Genomic DNA, 16,020 nt, shown 5'->3' with positions numbered 1-16,020 from the left:
TAAAACCGTGGATTGAGTAGACATTATTGTAGATGATTTGACGTATATTGCATCTCGCTGCAAGAAGTGGCCTATGTCTTTCTATTGCTCCTCAAGTGATAATGCAGCTTTTTGTCCCAATATGCATTCGCTTTTCCGTTCTAAATACCTCTGGCCTTGTCCCATCACCAAGGCATATACATGCATTATTCCCTGCTACTTAAAATGTCGCACAGGGATATGCGAAGTTGCAACGACAGAAAATTGCTGAATGTCGTTAAGATACTCCAAGCCCGTCGCTTCAAGGCCCTTCTTCGCCGCCGTGGCAGCATCATAGCCGGCGCGCAGGCTGGCAACAGCACCAATGCGAGTAAATGAACCACCAGCGACAGCAAGTCGCCCGCCAAAGTTCTGTGTTAACTCGGTGTGCGCAGCCTTCAGGCGATCCTGGTGGCCAACATAGTGCTGAGGGATGCACTCTCTAGCAAAATTGGCCGTGGCATAAGCGGGAGCATCGCGTGGGATGCCGAGATGACGCTCGAGCAGATTGCGAGCTTGGATAATGGCCTCTTCCTCAGTAGGGGGGGTGACATCAGGACGATCGTAGTAGTGGCCGCCCATGAGGACGAAGAGCTTGGTACCAGCGGGTTCATCCTTGGAGCGAGTCTGAACGTCCGAATCAAAAAAGACACCGAGAGCGTGCTCAGGGTTAAGCTCAGGGGCCACGGAGTTGGGGATGAGATAGCCGAAACCGGGAGGCTTCAGATTTTCTTGAGGGAACCAGATGTTGACAGTCATGACAGAGACGGAGTGTGCTGTTGAGAGCGAAGGGAGTTTGTCTCCTGCGAGACGAGCAATGTCTTGTGCAGATAGCGTTGAGATGACCTTATCGTATACCTTGGAGTTGTGGTTGGACTTGTTCTTGGCGTTGGAACTTGTAATCTGACATATGCTGTTAGGAACGTCGACCAGGCTATAGGGGGAAGATATCTTACATGAACTTGCTGGTTAGCTTTATTGTAAACGACATCCTGCACGGCCTCGCCGGTTTTTATAGTGATATTCGGCTGCTCCCGCAGGGCAGCAGATAGAGCTTGAGGCAGCGACTCCATGCCCTTGTCACCAAAGTCCACCAGCGCACTCCTTGGCTCCAGGGCCATCTTCTGAATCTGCTTGTCCTGGCCCAGGGTTTCGAGGAGAGCCTGCTCAGCCACAGGCATAGGACGCACCGACAAGCCGGGGTTTGGCAGGTACCAGCCCCAATACAAGCGATCCAGAACACAGCGAGCGCTCAGCTTGTGGATATCACCGCCATAGATACCATGCATCATGGCTGAAGCCAAGTTACCTATGCCCTTTCGACTGTTGCTCACGGCGTAGAGCCATTCAGATACCGAGTAGTCCTTGGAAGGGAGAGTTCTCTTGCGCAAAGAGTTGATACCCAGTCCAAGACTGGCACCGATTATCTCAAGGTAGAGCGGCTCACGGAGTATATCAATGATACTAATATTGGGCGGCGTGGGAACGAGATGATCTGGGTAGTAGATGTATCGTGGCTGTTGACTAGGGGAGTTGATAGCGAGTCCAAGATCGAGAGCCTAGAGTGTGGCATGTTAACGGGGCGTTCTTTTGGTGCTGCAGCAAATGTTCTCACCAGATCGTAGAGAACAAGGTCGTCGAAGCGAAATGTGTTGCCAACCAGAGAAGACAACGACCGAGCACCGCGCTCAAAGGACAAGGTACCACTCTTCCCCTCAATATCGACGGGGACTCTATCTGTCTTGATCCATCCTCCCAATCTATCGCTCGATTCGTATAATGTAATCTTGGCCGTCGAGGGGAGCTTCTTTGCGAGGTAGTATACGGCCGTGAGACCGGTCAATCCGCCTCCCAAGACTGCGATATTCGCGTCCTTCGCCTGCGACACAAATGTACGCCCATTGTTGAAGGACTGGGTATAATTGCAGGCGACAATGGGTCGTCGCCGAGTCAGTGCCGAGCTTGTGCTGAGGCTGCGGATGCCACCGAGACGTCGGAGGGGCAGTTGGAGGTGAGATTTCGCTGGTGAGCTCAGGAGAGCTACAGCCGTAGATTCTGCTCGACGGCGACTCATTGCTAGAGATCAATTGATCATGGCCGAGGTGCTGAGCATGAGTATGGGCGAGTGTATGTATGTTACGAGAAAGAGGAAGATCGAAAGATGGTGGAGTGTTGAACCAAGGGTCCCGCGCCATGAGCCGGCATTCTTCCGTGTGCGTCATCAACACCGCGGAGAAAGACTACCCAGGTACCAGTATCATAGGTACTACAAGGCAGGTTGAGGTTAGAATTCTAGCTGTTCTGAATTCATATACAAAAGTCTTTTTCTTTCTTTAGTTACCAAGTATGAGAAATTACGATGTCACATGTGGCCGGGAAACAATCATTGTAGTAGCCATGAAACCCGTTGTTTTCATTCTCCCCATCGCGCATACCGCTTTGAAGTATCATGATGCGCAATCTATCGGCCTTTTCTTTTGCTTCTTGGCCTCCACTCTATGTATATGATACTAAACAAGATGGCTTGGGCTGCTTCAAAACACAACCAAGTATTACCAAACCCCCAAACGCCCTTCCATGCTCTGCCACATCGGCCACAGACATTACAAAGCAACCGTAAAAGTACATGTCCTTCATGCACAGCTTTTCTGTTCATCAAGGCCGCATATTTGCCGTCCCTCAGCTTCTAGGGACTTTGGCCATGGGTATCGTGATCTCTTTTCGATCAATCTATCTCCCTTTTCCTCCTCTCATTCTCGTTCAACCAATGACATCAGTCTCCTGCTTAACATCTGTCTCCTCCCCCTTGATGAGCTCTTCGGGAGCTTGGTCGTCCACAAACTTTCTCTCACTTGGGTGCTCTGGGCCTTCGCCAGCGGTCCAGACCTTGTCTTTAAAGCCACCTTGCTGGCCTTCCTCGTGCGCAAAAGCGCAGTTCGGGTTGAGGCAGGGGTTGAACCTGCACTTGGTCTTAACGTGAGTGAATTTGCAGTCGGCATTTGTGCAGCTAGCGCCGTTTCGACAGAGAGGCATCGATGGATGCTTGAAAGGGCACTGAGGGTTTTGGCAGTTGGGGAAGAACTTGCAGTCCAGTTCGCTCTGGTGGGCCAGACGGGCCGCTGGTGAAGGATGCCGCGCGACGCATTTTCGGTTCTTGCACGCAGCTCCGAAACTGCAGTTATCGTTTACATCGACCGATGTTCCCTGGGGGGCGGCAGGTGACTGATGAGCAAACTTGCAGTCCTTATTGGTACACCTCAAGTTGTACTTGCAAACCGTCTCTTCCGGGTTCAGCTGTTCACGTTTCTCGCCGGACATGTCGACATCCTCGCCCTCGCCCTCAAATCCGGCGTTATTGCCGCCCTGTCGGTCGTTGAAACCCTTGCGGTAGTTACCTCTGCCGGGGTGTTGCGTACGGTCGAATAGAGACTTTCCTCCACGGCGTTGTTGTCCATATGGACCCTGGAATCCTCCACCACTCATGATCTGTTGCATTTGAAGCATCATCTGGCTCTGTTGTTCCAGAATAGCGGCGAACTCGGCTGAGTTAGGTTGGCCGCCTTGCATCATCCACTGCGCCTGAGGACCACCAGCAGCCATGCTAGCGAGACCAGCCTGGAGGTTGGCGGTGCGGTTGTTGTGTCGCCCAATTCCACCTCGGCCTGTTCTGTGTCCATTTGGCGGTGTACGGCCATGAGTGTTGATACGTTCGCTTCCTGTTTGGCCTCTAACACGGTGAAGTGCAGAATCGCCAGCTCGGTCCATGGCTTTGTTCATCTGTCCGAACATGCGCTTATCACGTCCCCCGCGCTGGTTACCGTTTCGCATTGAGCGTGGGCCGGTAGGTCTAGTGAAAGTCAGTGATTTGGTGATACGGGGTAATATGATGGGGTTGGCATACGCATTCAATTCTGACACATCACCGGCATTCATGTCTGTATCCACATCGCCTTCTGTTGTCGCGTCTTGACTTGTACTGGGCGCTGCGTTGCCCACGCCGTTGAACTGAGCATTTAGAGCATCGATCTGTTCAAAGAGCCACTGAGAGAAGTTGCGAGTGCTGGGATCATCGGAGCCAAGGCCAAGTAGATCTCCCGAGAGTTCGGCGGCGATTTCGTCCTGGGACTTTCCGTTCACAAGCATGAGTATAATATACTCTGCTAGGGCGGAGTCATCGGCACCGCCAGTTCCCCATCCAACCTCAACGAGTTTGGGCTGGATGGCGGCATTGAGAGCCTCGGCCAGGGGCGTGTTGAGGCTGACTTCGACGGGCATGATGAATGAGTGCGCAGCCGTAGTCGGGGGGAAGAGTATTTTATGTGGTGAGATTGAGGTGAGATTTGGTGGCGGGAGAATTCGCCGTGAAGTTGGATCGGAGGCGAAGCTTTCAGTCAAGGACGCGTCCTTTGGAATAGGTTGAGAAAAATAAATCGCGTCGCGTGAGCTACTTCCTGGTCGCAATGTAGCAAAGAGCGCAGACGTCGAGTCGCTAGATGTGGGGTGATCCGGGGATGTTGCGACGTCGTACGAATCAGTAATGGAGCGAGGTTTTGGTTGATTCAAGGTAGAGATGAGGTTGGCAAAGGTCTGCTTAAGGGACGCAGAAGTCGTCAAGAATGGGTCCGGGTCAGTGGAGTCACGTGACGGGGATGATCAGTCATTGTTCCGTGGTTCATGCAGGTGTGACTTTGTTCTCTTTGTAATAAAGTTAGCACAACTGAACGTCTCCCGGTTGTCCATTCACTGGCGTGCTGTCGCAGTGAACAGTGCTACTGTTTGGACTGTTATCTATTGCTAAGCAAGCAAAGAGGCTCTTTCATTCGCGACAAAAAAAAAAGATGATACACTATCACGGACCAGAAGCTTCGGTGACCAACGAATAAGAAGTACATGCGATTAGCCATGCCTTTGTGGCCTTTACGATGGAACTCTCTTTATTGTATTTATTAACGTCCGTCGGCTGTTGGCTTTTGTAAGGAAATGTTGGTTGTTGTTCTGACGAAAGGATATAATTCTTTCTTGGCTTCCCCATCAAGATGAAGCTATTTATGGAAATCATTACAAACACAACTCTTTGCTCAGTCATCTGAGAGTACCTAGAGATTGTGTTTGTTTCTTTGTGTTACTCAAGCTTGTTTCCTCATACATACTTGTAGACTGAGAACATGCACCGGTATCCAATGCGTTAGATAGCTGGATAGGTAGCGAGGCTTGGGGGGGCCAAAGAACGGTGCTGGCTAACAGTGTAGATGTCAATGTCAACGTTCATTACCACCCAAGGTTACATTTCTCCTCTTTCCAAGCTCATCCATTGCTTTGTTACATGTGGTTTCTGGATGTCTTGATTGATGTCAGGCGGTAGCGTTTGGAGCTTTCCCCGAGTCTACTAACCTAGCCTGCCAACCCCAAGGTAGTAGGGAGGTAAATTGGAGGGGTTGGAGTTGGCTGAGACAACATGTCGCCACCCATAAGTACCTACCACTCAAGGAAAGTATTTGAAGCCTGTCTAGATACTATAGGTAGTCTAAGGTAGTCGGTCTACTGTCGTAGTCAATATGGTATTGTCCGGTATTATCAAGTGTTGTTTTAGCAATTTTCTAATACGAACTTAGCACCTTACTACGTGAACGAGTATATACGCGAGCACACGACTAAGCTCACTCACTACATGAACCGTAGAGCATCAATCATGCTCTGGGTCGTCGAAACCTCAGGTTCTAGACCACAATCATCTTTCTGCAGATGCAGTGTGAGCAGCTGATGTAACATGAAGCTTGAGCTGCAGCAAAGAACCAGCCTCGTCCCCCTCTCTACGAATCAAGCTACCACTATTCCCCTGGTGTTGAGGGGCTGTACCACTGCCGCTACTTGCTGACTGGTTCCCCATCCATCTATCTCACTATCCTCATCCTAATCCTTTTCGTTGTCGGGCGGTAGTCTCTCAGTCTCAGCCCTGCTACTGTCGCAAATATAGCAACTGGCTGACCATTTGAGTCAATCAGACGCTGCCATTATTATCTCACCACTGCAAGCCTCCTCAAGTGCCGTGTCCTATGGCTCTAGAATGACCACGGCAGCTTAGTACTCTACCTTTCTGACCGGAACTCCGCTGGGGGGGTTGCAACGCGTGTTGAAGATCCCACTTACCCAACCTTGCCTTTGACGTATTTGAATCCTTGAAACCAATCCATCCATTCCTGTCTCTGAGCGTTGGATACACCATCAATTAATTTACTACTGCCTTCTTTTTTCCCTCTGGTGCAGCCAGCACAAAAGGCCACAGCCAAGACCATCTACAAACAGCAACCGCTGGAAATATCGGGTGGTAGTGTAACGTAACGTTGCGCGCACTTCAAGGTTGTCTGTCATACCCTTCCTCCTGCAGCTCCAGCAGCTGTAGGCCCTGGACGGATAGCAACATCGAGCTATTGTATTGGATTGGATTGACAGTGCAGTTACCTGCAGCTGTATGTATATCGAAAACAAGCTCGACGCCATCCCATCAAATCAAATCAGCCTCTGTCGGGAGATAAATAATTCAACCCCGCCGCCCAACCAACCCAGCTCCAGCTACAGCTCCAGCTACAGCCAGGCTAGGGGATCACCACTCACTTACTACCTTTTTACGAGACGAGGCGGAGCTGGAGGATCATCGCCAGTCTTATTAAACGGGGCCTGGCGCTTAAAATCCTCCGTCCTATTCATATCCACCCAAAATCATCCATCCCTTTATACATACAGTACATAATAAGCACTTATTATTCTCTCACCCAATTCACAATTCTACTCTGTACCTCTCATTTCTCATCGTAAACAAAAACATCCGCGATATGTGGTCCAAGGCCAAGGCTCTCCTGGCCATCGCCGCCTTCGCCCTCGCTCCCGTCGACGCCATATGGCCAGTGCCCAAGAAGATCTCAACGGGAGACAAGGTGCTCTTCATCGATCAAAGCATCGATATCACCTACAATGGAGACTTTGTATGCTGGACACCCCCTGGTTCTGTTTTTGATTCCTGTAACCACTCCGCGCAACTTGATACTGAGACATTGCTTGAAAAACAGATGCCTTACACTTATAATTACCAGCCTGATGCCGGTCCCAAATTCAACAGCAAGCAGATCGTCCAGGCCGGTGTCTCGCGTGCTCTCCAGGCCATCTTCAAGGACAACTTTGTGCCATGGAAACTTCGTGAACGCAACTCGGATTTTGAGCCCGATCTGCAGAAGAAGCAGTGGGTCAAGTCACTCAAGATTGTCCAAACCGAGGAGGATGACAAGAGCACTTTCAAGCCTCTTGCTGGCGAGGTTGATGAGTCGTATTCACTCACACTTTCTGAGAAGGGCGAGGCCTCTATCAAGGCCAAGTCGTCCACGGGTATCCTGCACGGGCTCGAGACATTCTTGCAGCTCTTCTTCAAACACAGCTCTGGCACTTCATGGTACACGCCACACGCGCCTGTCGCCATCCAGGATGCGCCCGAGTATCCCCATCGCGGTATTCTGCTTGACGTTGCCCGTAGTTTCTTCGAGGTTGAACACATTAAGCGCACCATCGATGCCATGTCCTGGAGCAAGCTGAATCGTCTTCACCTTCACATAACTGACTCGCAGTCTTGGCCTCTTGAAATTCCTGCTCTGCCCAAGCTGGCAGAGAAGGGAGCATACCGCAAGGGCCTCACCTACTCTCCCGAGGACCTAGCCGGAATCTATGAGTATGGTATCCACCGCGGAGTCGAGGTGATTATGGAGATTGACATGCCCGGCCATATTGGTGTGGTTGAGCTTGCATACAAGGATCTCATCGTCGCATACAACGAGAAGCCATATCAGTGGTGGTGTAAGGAACCACCCTGTGGTGCGTTCCGAATGAACAGTACTGACGTGTATGACTTCCTCGACACCTTGTTCGAGGATCTTTTCCCTCGCATCTCACCATACAGCGCATACTTCCACGCTGGCGGCGATGAGCTCAACCACAACGACTCCATGCTCGACCCGGGTGTGCGCTCCAACAAGACTGAAGTCCTGGCACCTCTCTTGCAGAAGTTTGTCGACTACACTCACGGCAAGATTCGCGACGCTGGATTGACCCCGTTTGTTTGGGAGGAGATGATTACTGAGTGGAATATGACACTCGGCAAGGATGTTGTGATCCAGTCGTGGCTCGGCAACGGCGCTGTCAAGGCCATGGCTGAGGCTGGTCACAAGGTCATTGACAGCGATTATAACTTCTGGGTGAGTGATGACTCAGTGTTGGCGAAAACGTAACATTTGCTGACTGATGATTAAAGTACCTTGATTGTGGTCGTGGACAATGGCTCAACTTTGATAACGGCGAGGCTTTCAAGACCTACTACCCCTTCAATGACTGGTGCGGCCCCACCAAGAGCTGGCGCCTCATCTACTCACACGACCCTCGTGCCGGTCTGTCTGAGGAGGCTGCCAAGCTTGTCCTTGGCGGTGAGGCGGCGGTATGGACAGAAACCATCGACAGCGTCAACCTTGACACTATCGTCTGGCCCCGCGCCGCTGTTATGGGCGAGGTTCTCTGGTCGGGCCGAACCGACGCCTCAGGCCAGAACAGGTCCCAGTATGACGCTGCACCTCGACTGGCTGAGCTGCGCGAGCGCATGGTGGCTCGTGGTGTGAGTGCGTCGCCAATCCAGATGCCGTTCTGCACACAGGGCAATGCTACCGAGTGCGCACAGTTTGAAGGATAAGGAAGCGGGCGATATTATCCATATGAATTTCATTGTACATAGTTTGACGAAACATCAATTACCAGAATCTTGTCGTACACTCTTGCTCAGCAGTTCGGTTGCACTGAATCCCGAAACGGAGCCGGAAGGAATGCGGGGCCGAAGTCTCGGCACGATGAGCGGAGGACGCCGGCTCCGAGAGAAGAGTTTGCGGGGCATGAAGCTGAAGATGAAGTCGGAACGGACGCGATTGTTACTCCGCATAATCCGCTCTTGATTTATCAGTTCACCGCGGGCACCGTATGGGTTGCATACTGACATCTCGAGGCATCTACTCCGTACGCTAAGTCTTGATCGTCATTAGACTCGTTACACCTCGGCATGTGAAGGAATCCGGGGATGGGTAGGGGAATAGATGATTGGCTGAGCAAAGACAACCAATGGCCTGGCATGTATGATGGGTTAGCACTCACACTCGTGAGCGTTCATTCGCTGGACCAGTTCTCTTTGTGCTGGACTAAAAGTCGAACTCGTGCTGGTGTTTGGTGAGTTGAGGTTGAATGCGGATGTGGATATGGGCTTGTGCTCTCTGTAGATCAGGTTGCCGAATCGGGTATCCTGATCGTTAAGTTCATCCCCGCCGGTGCTAGAACCGAGAATGGTTTTCCACTCCGACCTCGCGTTTTATTTGGCTTTTTAAGAATAAAGGTAATTTTTGAGATGAGATGAGAGTAGAGTTTGCGAAATCTGGGGAAGTTGCTGTAAGTCATCATGGTTCTGACCTACCAACCTTGACTCTCATCGGTTTGGCTTGCGAGACCATTCACAGCCAAGACGAGGCTAATGAGTCGAGGAAGAACAAACAACACCAACGCATTGAAAAGCAATAACTAGAGGAATCCGGTATTTGAAACGCCAATTACCCCGCCATATCATGCAAAGCGAAAAAATAAACCCTCCTCCCCACCATACAGAGAGGTCATGCATATGAAAATCCCCTCTTCATCACTGACATCGCCTCGGTAGCAAGCCAGGTGTTTCGTCAATACCATACCGCTTCAGGGAAGAGATTGTAAAAGTGACGTCTTGTCCTGCATTTTGCCCATATCAAGTCCTCGGACACGGAGACTCGGTTATCATGGCATTCCCGTTCCTCCAACAGTTGCTGTGCTACGAGACTAGCCTATCCAAGATGCAGAGCATGGACAGGGAGTTATATTTATAAGCTTCTAGATCCATAACTAACGACGGTTGAGGCCAGTGGGTTCTGCATCTGTCCATCTAGTCCTCGTCCGTGCTCTTGATGCTCGGATAGATCCAACCACACATGACTAGAAGCGTTGCCCACACTCTATAATTGCTTGAACCCCAGGATACTATTTCTACCAGACAAACTTTACCTTGTTGAGGTTGACCTCCTACTACTTAGAAACTAGCAGGTCTCTTCAATCCTTCACCATGGGTGTTGTGGAAGCTCTTCTGGAGCAAATTTCCGTCAAGAGGGCATTCATCGTCCTCTTCATCGCCTATGTAGTCTATTCTATCATCTGCCGCATTGACGAACACCGAAGAATTAGACGCCTCGGTCGCTATGGACCTCAACTGAAAACATATGCTCCTTGGAGTAAGTCAAGCCCTACCCTAGCATGTTGAGTCCATTCACATTTACCCCTTCCAGGCCTGGATCTCGTCGTGAGATTCGTCAGATCTACCGTCAAGCACAACAACCTGGCATCCTGGAGAGATGGTATCTTTGGACCCTTGAACTCATGGACGGCTGAGGCTCGTCTTCTTGGTGTCCGGACAATCTTCACCGCCGACCCAGCGAACCTCAAAGCGATATTGGCAACCCAATTCGTCGACTACGGCAAAGGACAGCCCTTCCACGCAGAATGGAAGGACTTTCTCGGTGACAGTATCTTTACTACTGATGGCCCTTCCTGGCATGCTAGTCGACAGCTCATTAGGCCTCAGTTCACAAGAGACCGTGTGAGTGATTTGCATTGCTTCGAGGCCCATATGCAGACTCTTTTCAACGCCATTGCAAACCGAGGACCACTTCAAGGCGAGGGCCAGTTGGTCGACATGAGCAATACAGATGGAAAGGTCTTGGACATCAGCGATTTATTCTTCCGCTATACTCTCGACGTAGCTACTGAGTTTCTTCTCGGATGGGATGTCAAGTCTCTCACGTGAGTAGCCAACACAATAAATGTCACGATATAGATCGTTCACTGACAAATGCAACTCAGGACACCAAAGCAAGAATTCGCAGAAGCCTTCAACGAAGTCCAGCACATTCAAAACATCATCGCTCGTGTCGGAAAACTGCGCCACATCATCCCCAAGTATCGTTTCTGGCGCGGTCTCAACACCGTCAACCACTTCATCAACTTCTACATTGAACGTGCACTCCGTCTAAGCCCCGAAGAGCTGGCTTCCAAGACAAAGGACGATCACAGCTATACGTTTCTGCATGCACTTGCTGGCTTTACACGAGACCGAACAGTGCTCCGTGATCAGATAATCGCTGTTCTGCTTGCGGGCCGAGATACCACCGCTGCGACACTATCGTGGACTCTCTATGAACTTGGCAGACATCCTAATGCTGTAAAAAGGTTGCGTGCTGAGATCATCTCCACACTTGGGACTGAGCGCACGCCAACATATGAGGATCTCAAGAGTATGAGTTATCTCAAGGCTGTTCTCAACGAGACTCTTCGTCTATACCCGGCTGTTCCTTTCAACGTTCGTCTTGCTCTCAAGGATACAACTCTTCCTCGAGGCGGCGGTCCAGATGGTTCTGAGCCACTCCCCGTTCTCAAGGACTCGCCAGTTGCATATTCCACCCTCGTCATGCAGAGACGTTCGGACCTGTATCCTCCTACCAGCGATACATTTGCCGATCCTCAGATCTTCAGCCCAGAGAGATGGGCCCACTGGCACCCCAAGCCCCATGATTATATCCCTTTCAACGCTGGTCCTAGAATCTGCATCGGTCAGCAGTTTGCTTTGACTGAGATGAGCTATGTTCTGGTCCGCCTGTTCCAGAAATTTGATCGTGTGGAGAGTCAGATGAAGGACATTGATGGAGGTGAGCCACTCCTCAAAGCAGACATTGTCTTGTCACCAGGTCAGGGGGTCAAGGTTGCATTCTGGGAAGCCCAGGATTAGTCTTTCGGTGTTATTTGAATAATGACTATTGCGTGGGCAATGTACAAATTCAATATGCGCGGCATGTTCGTACTTGTAGTTCTTTTTCCATATCAATTGGCTGATGCGTTCTTGAACTGTCTTAATCTTCAAAATTTGTCTCTATTTCCAGCAACTGATTGCCAAGACAAAGTCTACTTCCTACCAAAGCTATCTCTTACAGCCTTTCCGAATCTTTCAATGGCCTTGTTCATGTTCTCGGGAGTTGCAGATGCATATGTCGCTCTGAAGAAGAGTCCCGGTGGTGCCTTGTCCTTCTCAGTCAAGAACCACGAGCCCCTGGCGATAAGAACACCATTCTCGATACAGGAGTTGAAAATCTCTTCTTCAATATCGAGAATGCTTCGCTTTCCTGCTTCAGGATGCTTTGTATGATCAATATTAATCCACATCTTTAAGAGTCAGTTGACGATTTCCATATAGATTGATGCGGTAAACTTACAAACATGCCAGCGACAGGGGGGGTCCAAGTTGCAAGATCACTAGGTAGATGATCTTCGCAGGCGGCCAGAAGAGCATTGCGCTTCTTTGTATACTCCAGTCGCAAATTCATCAGCCACCGTAGGTAACCCTCGTGTCCCCATGTCTCATCAAGCAACTTGTATAGAATGACCTGGGAGAAGCCACTGGGCCCCTGGCTTGCAACTTCAGCATGTCGAATATACCTCTCAACAATTTGTTCAGACGCTGTTATCCAGCCAAGACGAGAACCTGGCACGAGAACCTTTGAGAAGGAGTCCATACGCATAACTCGTCCGTCAACATCGATGCTTAGAAGTGAGGGAATGAGAGACGATACAAACTCCTCGACAGTCTCTGGTGGTGGTACTTCTGGTTGGTCGCGACCCGTGTAGGGTTGCATCTGGAGGAAGTAGTATGGCTCATCTTCGATGATGTATAGATCATGCTTTTGTGCCACGGCATAGACGGCCTTTCGTCTCTCGGTTCCCTGTGTTGCCCCTGTGGGATTCTGTCCTGAAGGAACAGTATACAACACATGGGGCTTCCTCGATCCTCGTTCTTTAGCATCCCAGTTTGACAAGAGCACATCCATAGCCTCGGGGACGAGGCCCTCTTCGTCGATTGCCACGCCGAATGCCTTCACACCAAGAGGACCAACTGTTTCCAGGGCAGTCGAGAAGCTGAAATCTTCAGTGAGTATTGAATCGCCACGATCCTTATCACAGAACATTCGCAGTGCCTCTTCTAATGCTCCGGTGCTGCCGATTGTTTGGCAAACTTTCCAGTCTGCATATGGAGGGTTATACACAATCTCGGTGTGCTCAGTCAAGTATCTCATCATCTGCGGTGATCCCGTGGCTTGGCCGTAGTTGCAAGCGATGGACAAGTCATAAGTGCCTCCGCGATCTCTCACGTCATATTTTCCGATTGTTACAGTTTGACCCGACTCTTCAGTCTCTTTCTCGGAGAACTTTGGTGCGACGGGAACCTTGAAACCGAGTTCAGCGATGGGGAAAACTTCACTGGACGGCAGGCCACCGCCCAGTGAGATAAGGCCAGGTTTTTTCATGTAGCGAGCCGCTTGCTTGAGAGTGCATGGTTCTCGCACTTTACTCTCGTGGCTCAAGTGGTCTTTAGACATCTGTAAGCTATAATTGTGAAATCTGAGGTGTCTTCTTAGTACTTACTATCCCATCGCTTGGACTTGGGTAGTCCGGTAGTCTGTCATTACAATGAGCTTCAGAACAGTGGTCACTCCAGCTCCTCAACTCACCGGTCCTTTGAACATGTCACTATCTGAAGCAGCAGCAACTCCAGCCACGAGCTTTCCCGCTTTCAGCCGTCTCTCCTTGACGGCATCGATAGCGGAGAGCTGCTGTGAGGTATCATAATGCGCTGGACGGGCAGCCGGGGCAGCCTCGGCGCTTGACAGACATCGCGATGTGGCATGAAGTGAGCGACCATGTCGAACCAATGGCCCAAATCGCGGTCCTCTCACGACTGGGAGCATCATGATAGTGTGTAAAGGTATGAGATGTTGTGCACCGTGTAAGTGGAGCTGGCTGAGGGGTTCTTGGAGATTCAAGTAACAGGGGGGTTCGAGATTTAGAAAGATGTTGAAGAGAAAAGCTCGCTACTCGAAACTCGTTGAGGACAGAAACAGGAGGTTGTCAAAACACAAAAGGGCGTCTTATTAATCCCCTTCGGAGCCGGGAGATGCACCAAACGTCGCCGGTGCCGGGCTTCTCAGTCTCCGCCCGATCTTAGCCGGCTGTATCCCAGATACCCTACACCGGTGCTCCGGGCTTGGAAGCGGGGTTGTGTCATTGACGCCTCACGAGGTCAGAACTCTTTATTCAATTAGTTATCTATTACGTACGCCTGGTCTATGTATTTCACTGTGCTACGTTGCGCGTGACCATGGTCAAGGAGCGGTGGCCACTTGTTACTTGAATGATCACTACGATATCGGCACTTGACCACGCCCTTTGAATTGTCACCTACGCCCAGTTGCCTAGTGTCGTTCCTAGCGGGCTTATCTCACGCCTTCAACCATGGCGAGATAGACTACCCCGGAATGATAAGAGAATGTACCCTCTTTGGGCCTATGGCCAAACTGATCCACCCACGAACAATGCTGCAGCTCTCTCACTGCATAGAAAACGATAACGAGATCTTACGTACCTAGGAAGGGCGGATGAGTGGACTATCATTCAACAAGATTGCAGAAAACTCCAAAACATTCTACCAAGGCTCAGAAATACGTAGGTGTATCACATATCTAGTTCACCATTGTCGCACTCTCATCTTTGTATGGTCAACACAACCGCCAGTGGGCTTTACACCAACGTTGCACAATGCAAAGAAAAGCAAGGTATTGTAGGATTGACCAGAATGTTTACCACTCCTTTCTGGGCAGTTAACATACCCTTATCCATCACAATTTCAGACTCAGACTCAACTTATTCATCCAGTCGTGACTGGATATGCAGGCATACAGCACTTGCAACCATAGCCAAACATGTCGCCCAAGATACATGAACCAGCATGATATAGTCGAAACCTGCACCGGTACATTTTCCTACCAGCATGCCGAAAGACACGCAGGCTGCAAAGATGAGGGACATGTTAGGGTCCCGAAGGCGTCGCCGTTGAAGAAATGAAGCAACCGAACAACCGTAGATGATACAGGCTGTGAGCACTTGCCACTGAGAAAGCCTGATCAGCGATTCGGAGCGCGCTGTCTGCGGCCAGGCCTTATACCAACCAAGACGTCAGTTTCTATCTCCCGAAAGCAATATGTGCAGCAGATCCAAACCTCCCATGAGATTGCCAAAGCAATCATGAACTCAGTCAAACTCACCGTGTCTGGTAAATGAGTGGTTGGGCGCATTTGGTACATGAACTCTGACATGACCCAAGCGCTTCCACCTGCTGGTAGAAGCTCGACCACATCGGCAACAAATGGGATGAGCGACACATGGCGGACAGAGCCTTTTTCAGACGGTTGAGACTTTTCATTCGAATAAATAGTCATGAGAAGCGAAGAAGTCCCACACGAAGGGAAGTGTGTTGCGAAGATGGTAAATCAGTCTCAAGCCAAACAACTTTGCTCTCCCCTCCAGACGTTAAATCATTGGGTCCATGTACTCTTATAAGTAGTCCTTCCCGGACCAAAGAGCATGCTGGGCATCATTAGCTAGACAGCAACACAATAAGCGGGCCTCAATCAACCTGGGTATAGTCGATATAACGATCTGCCATCCGGCAATGCGGAGAGAATTTCCATGCGTCGTTATGGGACAGCATGGGATGGACCAACTGCACTCTTGACACAGCCATGATTCCCAAGACTTTCTTTGGTTTGATGCCTCCAAGCCTAATGATTGTGCTGATGTTGGGTTGAAATGGTTGTAAGGCATACTCAGCTCAGAAGATGTGAGATAACGTCAGCCAATCGTTTGAGCCTCATATGGTTCGCCCGCCCAACACTCAACCACAAACCGACTGCTTTGCCTCGTACGTGGGCCAACTCAATAGGCTCATATTACGTCGCATGTGAGGAAAGTACGAAAAGCGGCCAATTTGGGACAATTCCCAATGAATGCCTCACATCTAAGACTTGA

General features: G+C 50.3%; 5 protein-coding genes across 5 annotated transcripts; 2 read left to right on the top strand and 3 right to left on the bottom strand.

The window, feature by feature from the left end:
* Positions 1-195: 195 nt before the first annotated feature.
* On the bottom strand, positions 196-2,092 carry FTJAE_2150 (protoporphyrinogen oxidase; the record flags this gene model as incomplete). The annotated part of the gene is made up of 3 exons (XM_037348315.1): positions 196-921; positions 975-1,577; positions 1,634-2,092. 3 exons carry the CDS (start codon positions 2,090-2,092, stop codon positions 196-198), a joined length of 1,788 nt encoding a protein of 595 aa, XP_037210747.1.
* A 686-nt stretch (positions 2,093-2,778) lies between these two features.
* On the bottom strand, positions 2,779-4,293 carry FTJAE_2149 (nuclear poly(A)-binding protein; the record flags this gene model as incomplete). Its single annotated transcript, XM_037348313.1, has 1 exon — positions 2,779-4,293. The coding sequence occupies one exon, from the start codon at positions 4,291-4,293 to the stop codon at positions 2,779-2,781; it is 1,515 nt and encodes a 504-aa protein (XP_037210746.1).
* A 2,555-nt stretch (positions 4,294-6,848) lies between these two features.
* Positions 6,849-8,740, top strand: FTJAE_2148 (beta-n-acetylhexosaminidase; the record flags this gene model as incomplete). The annotated part of the gene is made up of 2 exons (XM_037348312.1): positions 6,849-8,255; positions 8,312-8,740. The coding sequence occupies 2 exons, from the start codon at positions 6,849-6,851 to the stop codon at positions 8,738-8,740; spliced, it is 1,836 nt and encodes a 611-aa protein (XP_037210745.1).
* A 1,437-nt stretch (positions 8,741-10,177) lies between these two features.
* FTJAE_2147 (n-alkane-inducible cytochrome P450) lies at positions 10,178-11,893 on the top strand (the record flags this gene model as incomplete). Its single annotated transcript, XM_037348311.1, has 3 exons — positions 10,178-10,343; positions 10,398-10,911; positions 10,972-11,893. The coding sequence occupies 3 exons, from the start codon at positions 10,178-10,180 to the stop codon at positions 11,891-11,893; spliced, it is 1,602 nt and encodes a 533-aa protein (XP_037210744.1).
* A 173-nt stretch (positions 11,894-12,066) lies between these two features.
* On the bottom strand, positions 12,067-13,904 carry FTJAE_2146 (aromatic amino acid aminotransferase I; the record flags this gene model as incomplete). The annotated part of the gene is made up of 4 exons (XM_037348310.1): positions 12,067-12,324; positions 12,375-13,525; positions 13,582-13,615; positions 13,668-13,904. The coding sequence occupies 4 exons, from the start codon at positions 13,902-13,904 to the stop codon at positions 12,067-12,069; spliced, it is 1,680 nt and encodes a 559-aa protein (XP_037210743.1).
* Positions 13,905-16,020: the final 2,116 nt, after the last annotated feature.

Source organism: Fusarium tjaetaba, assembly GCF_013396195.1.
Source record: "Fusarium tjaetaba strain NRRL 66243 chromosome Unknown NRRL66243_c0000039, whole genome shotgun sequence".
NCBI classification, from domain to species: Eukaryota; Fungi; Ascomycota; class Sordariomycetes; order Hypocreales; family Nectriaceae; genus Fusarium; species Fusarium tjaetaba.
Note: the sequence above shows the minus strand (reverse complement) of the source record. Positions and strands in the feature narration are given on the sequence as shown.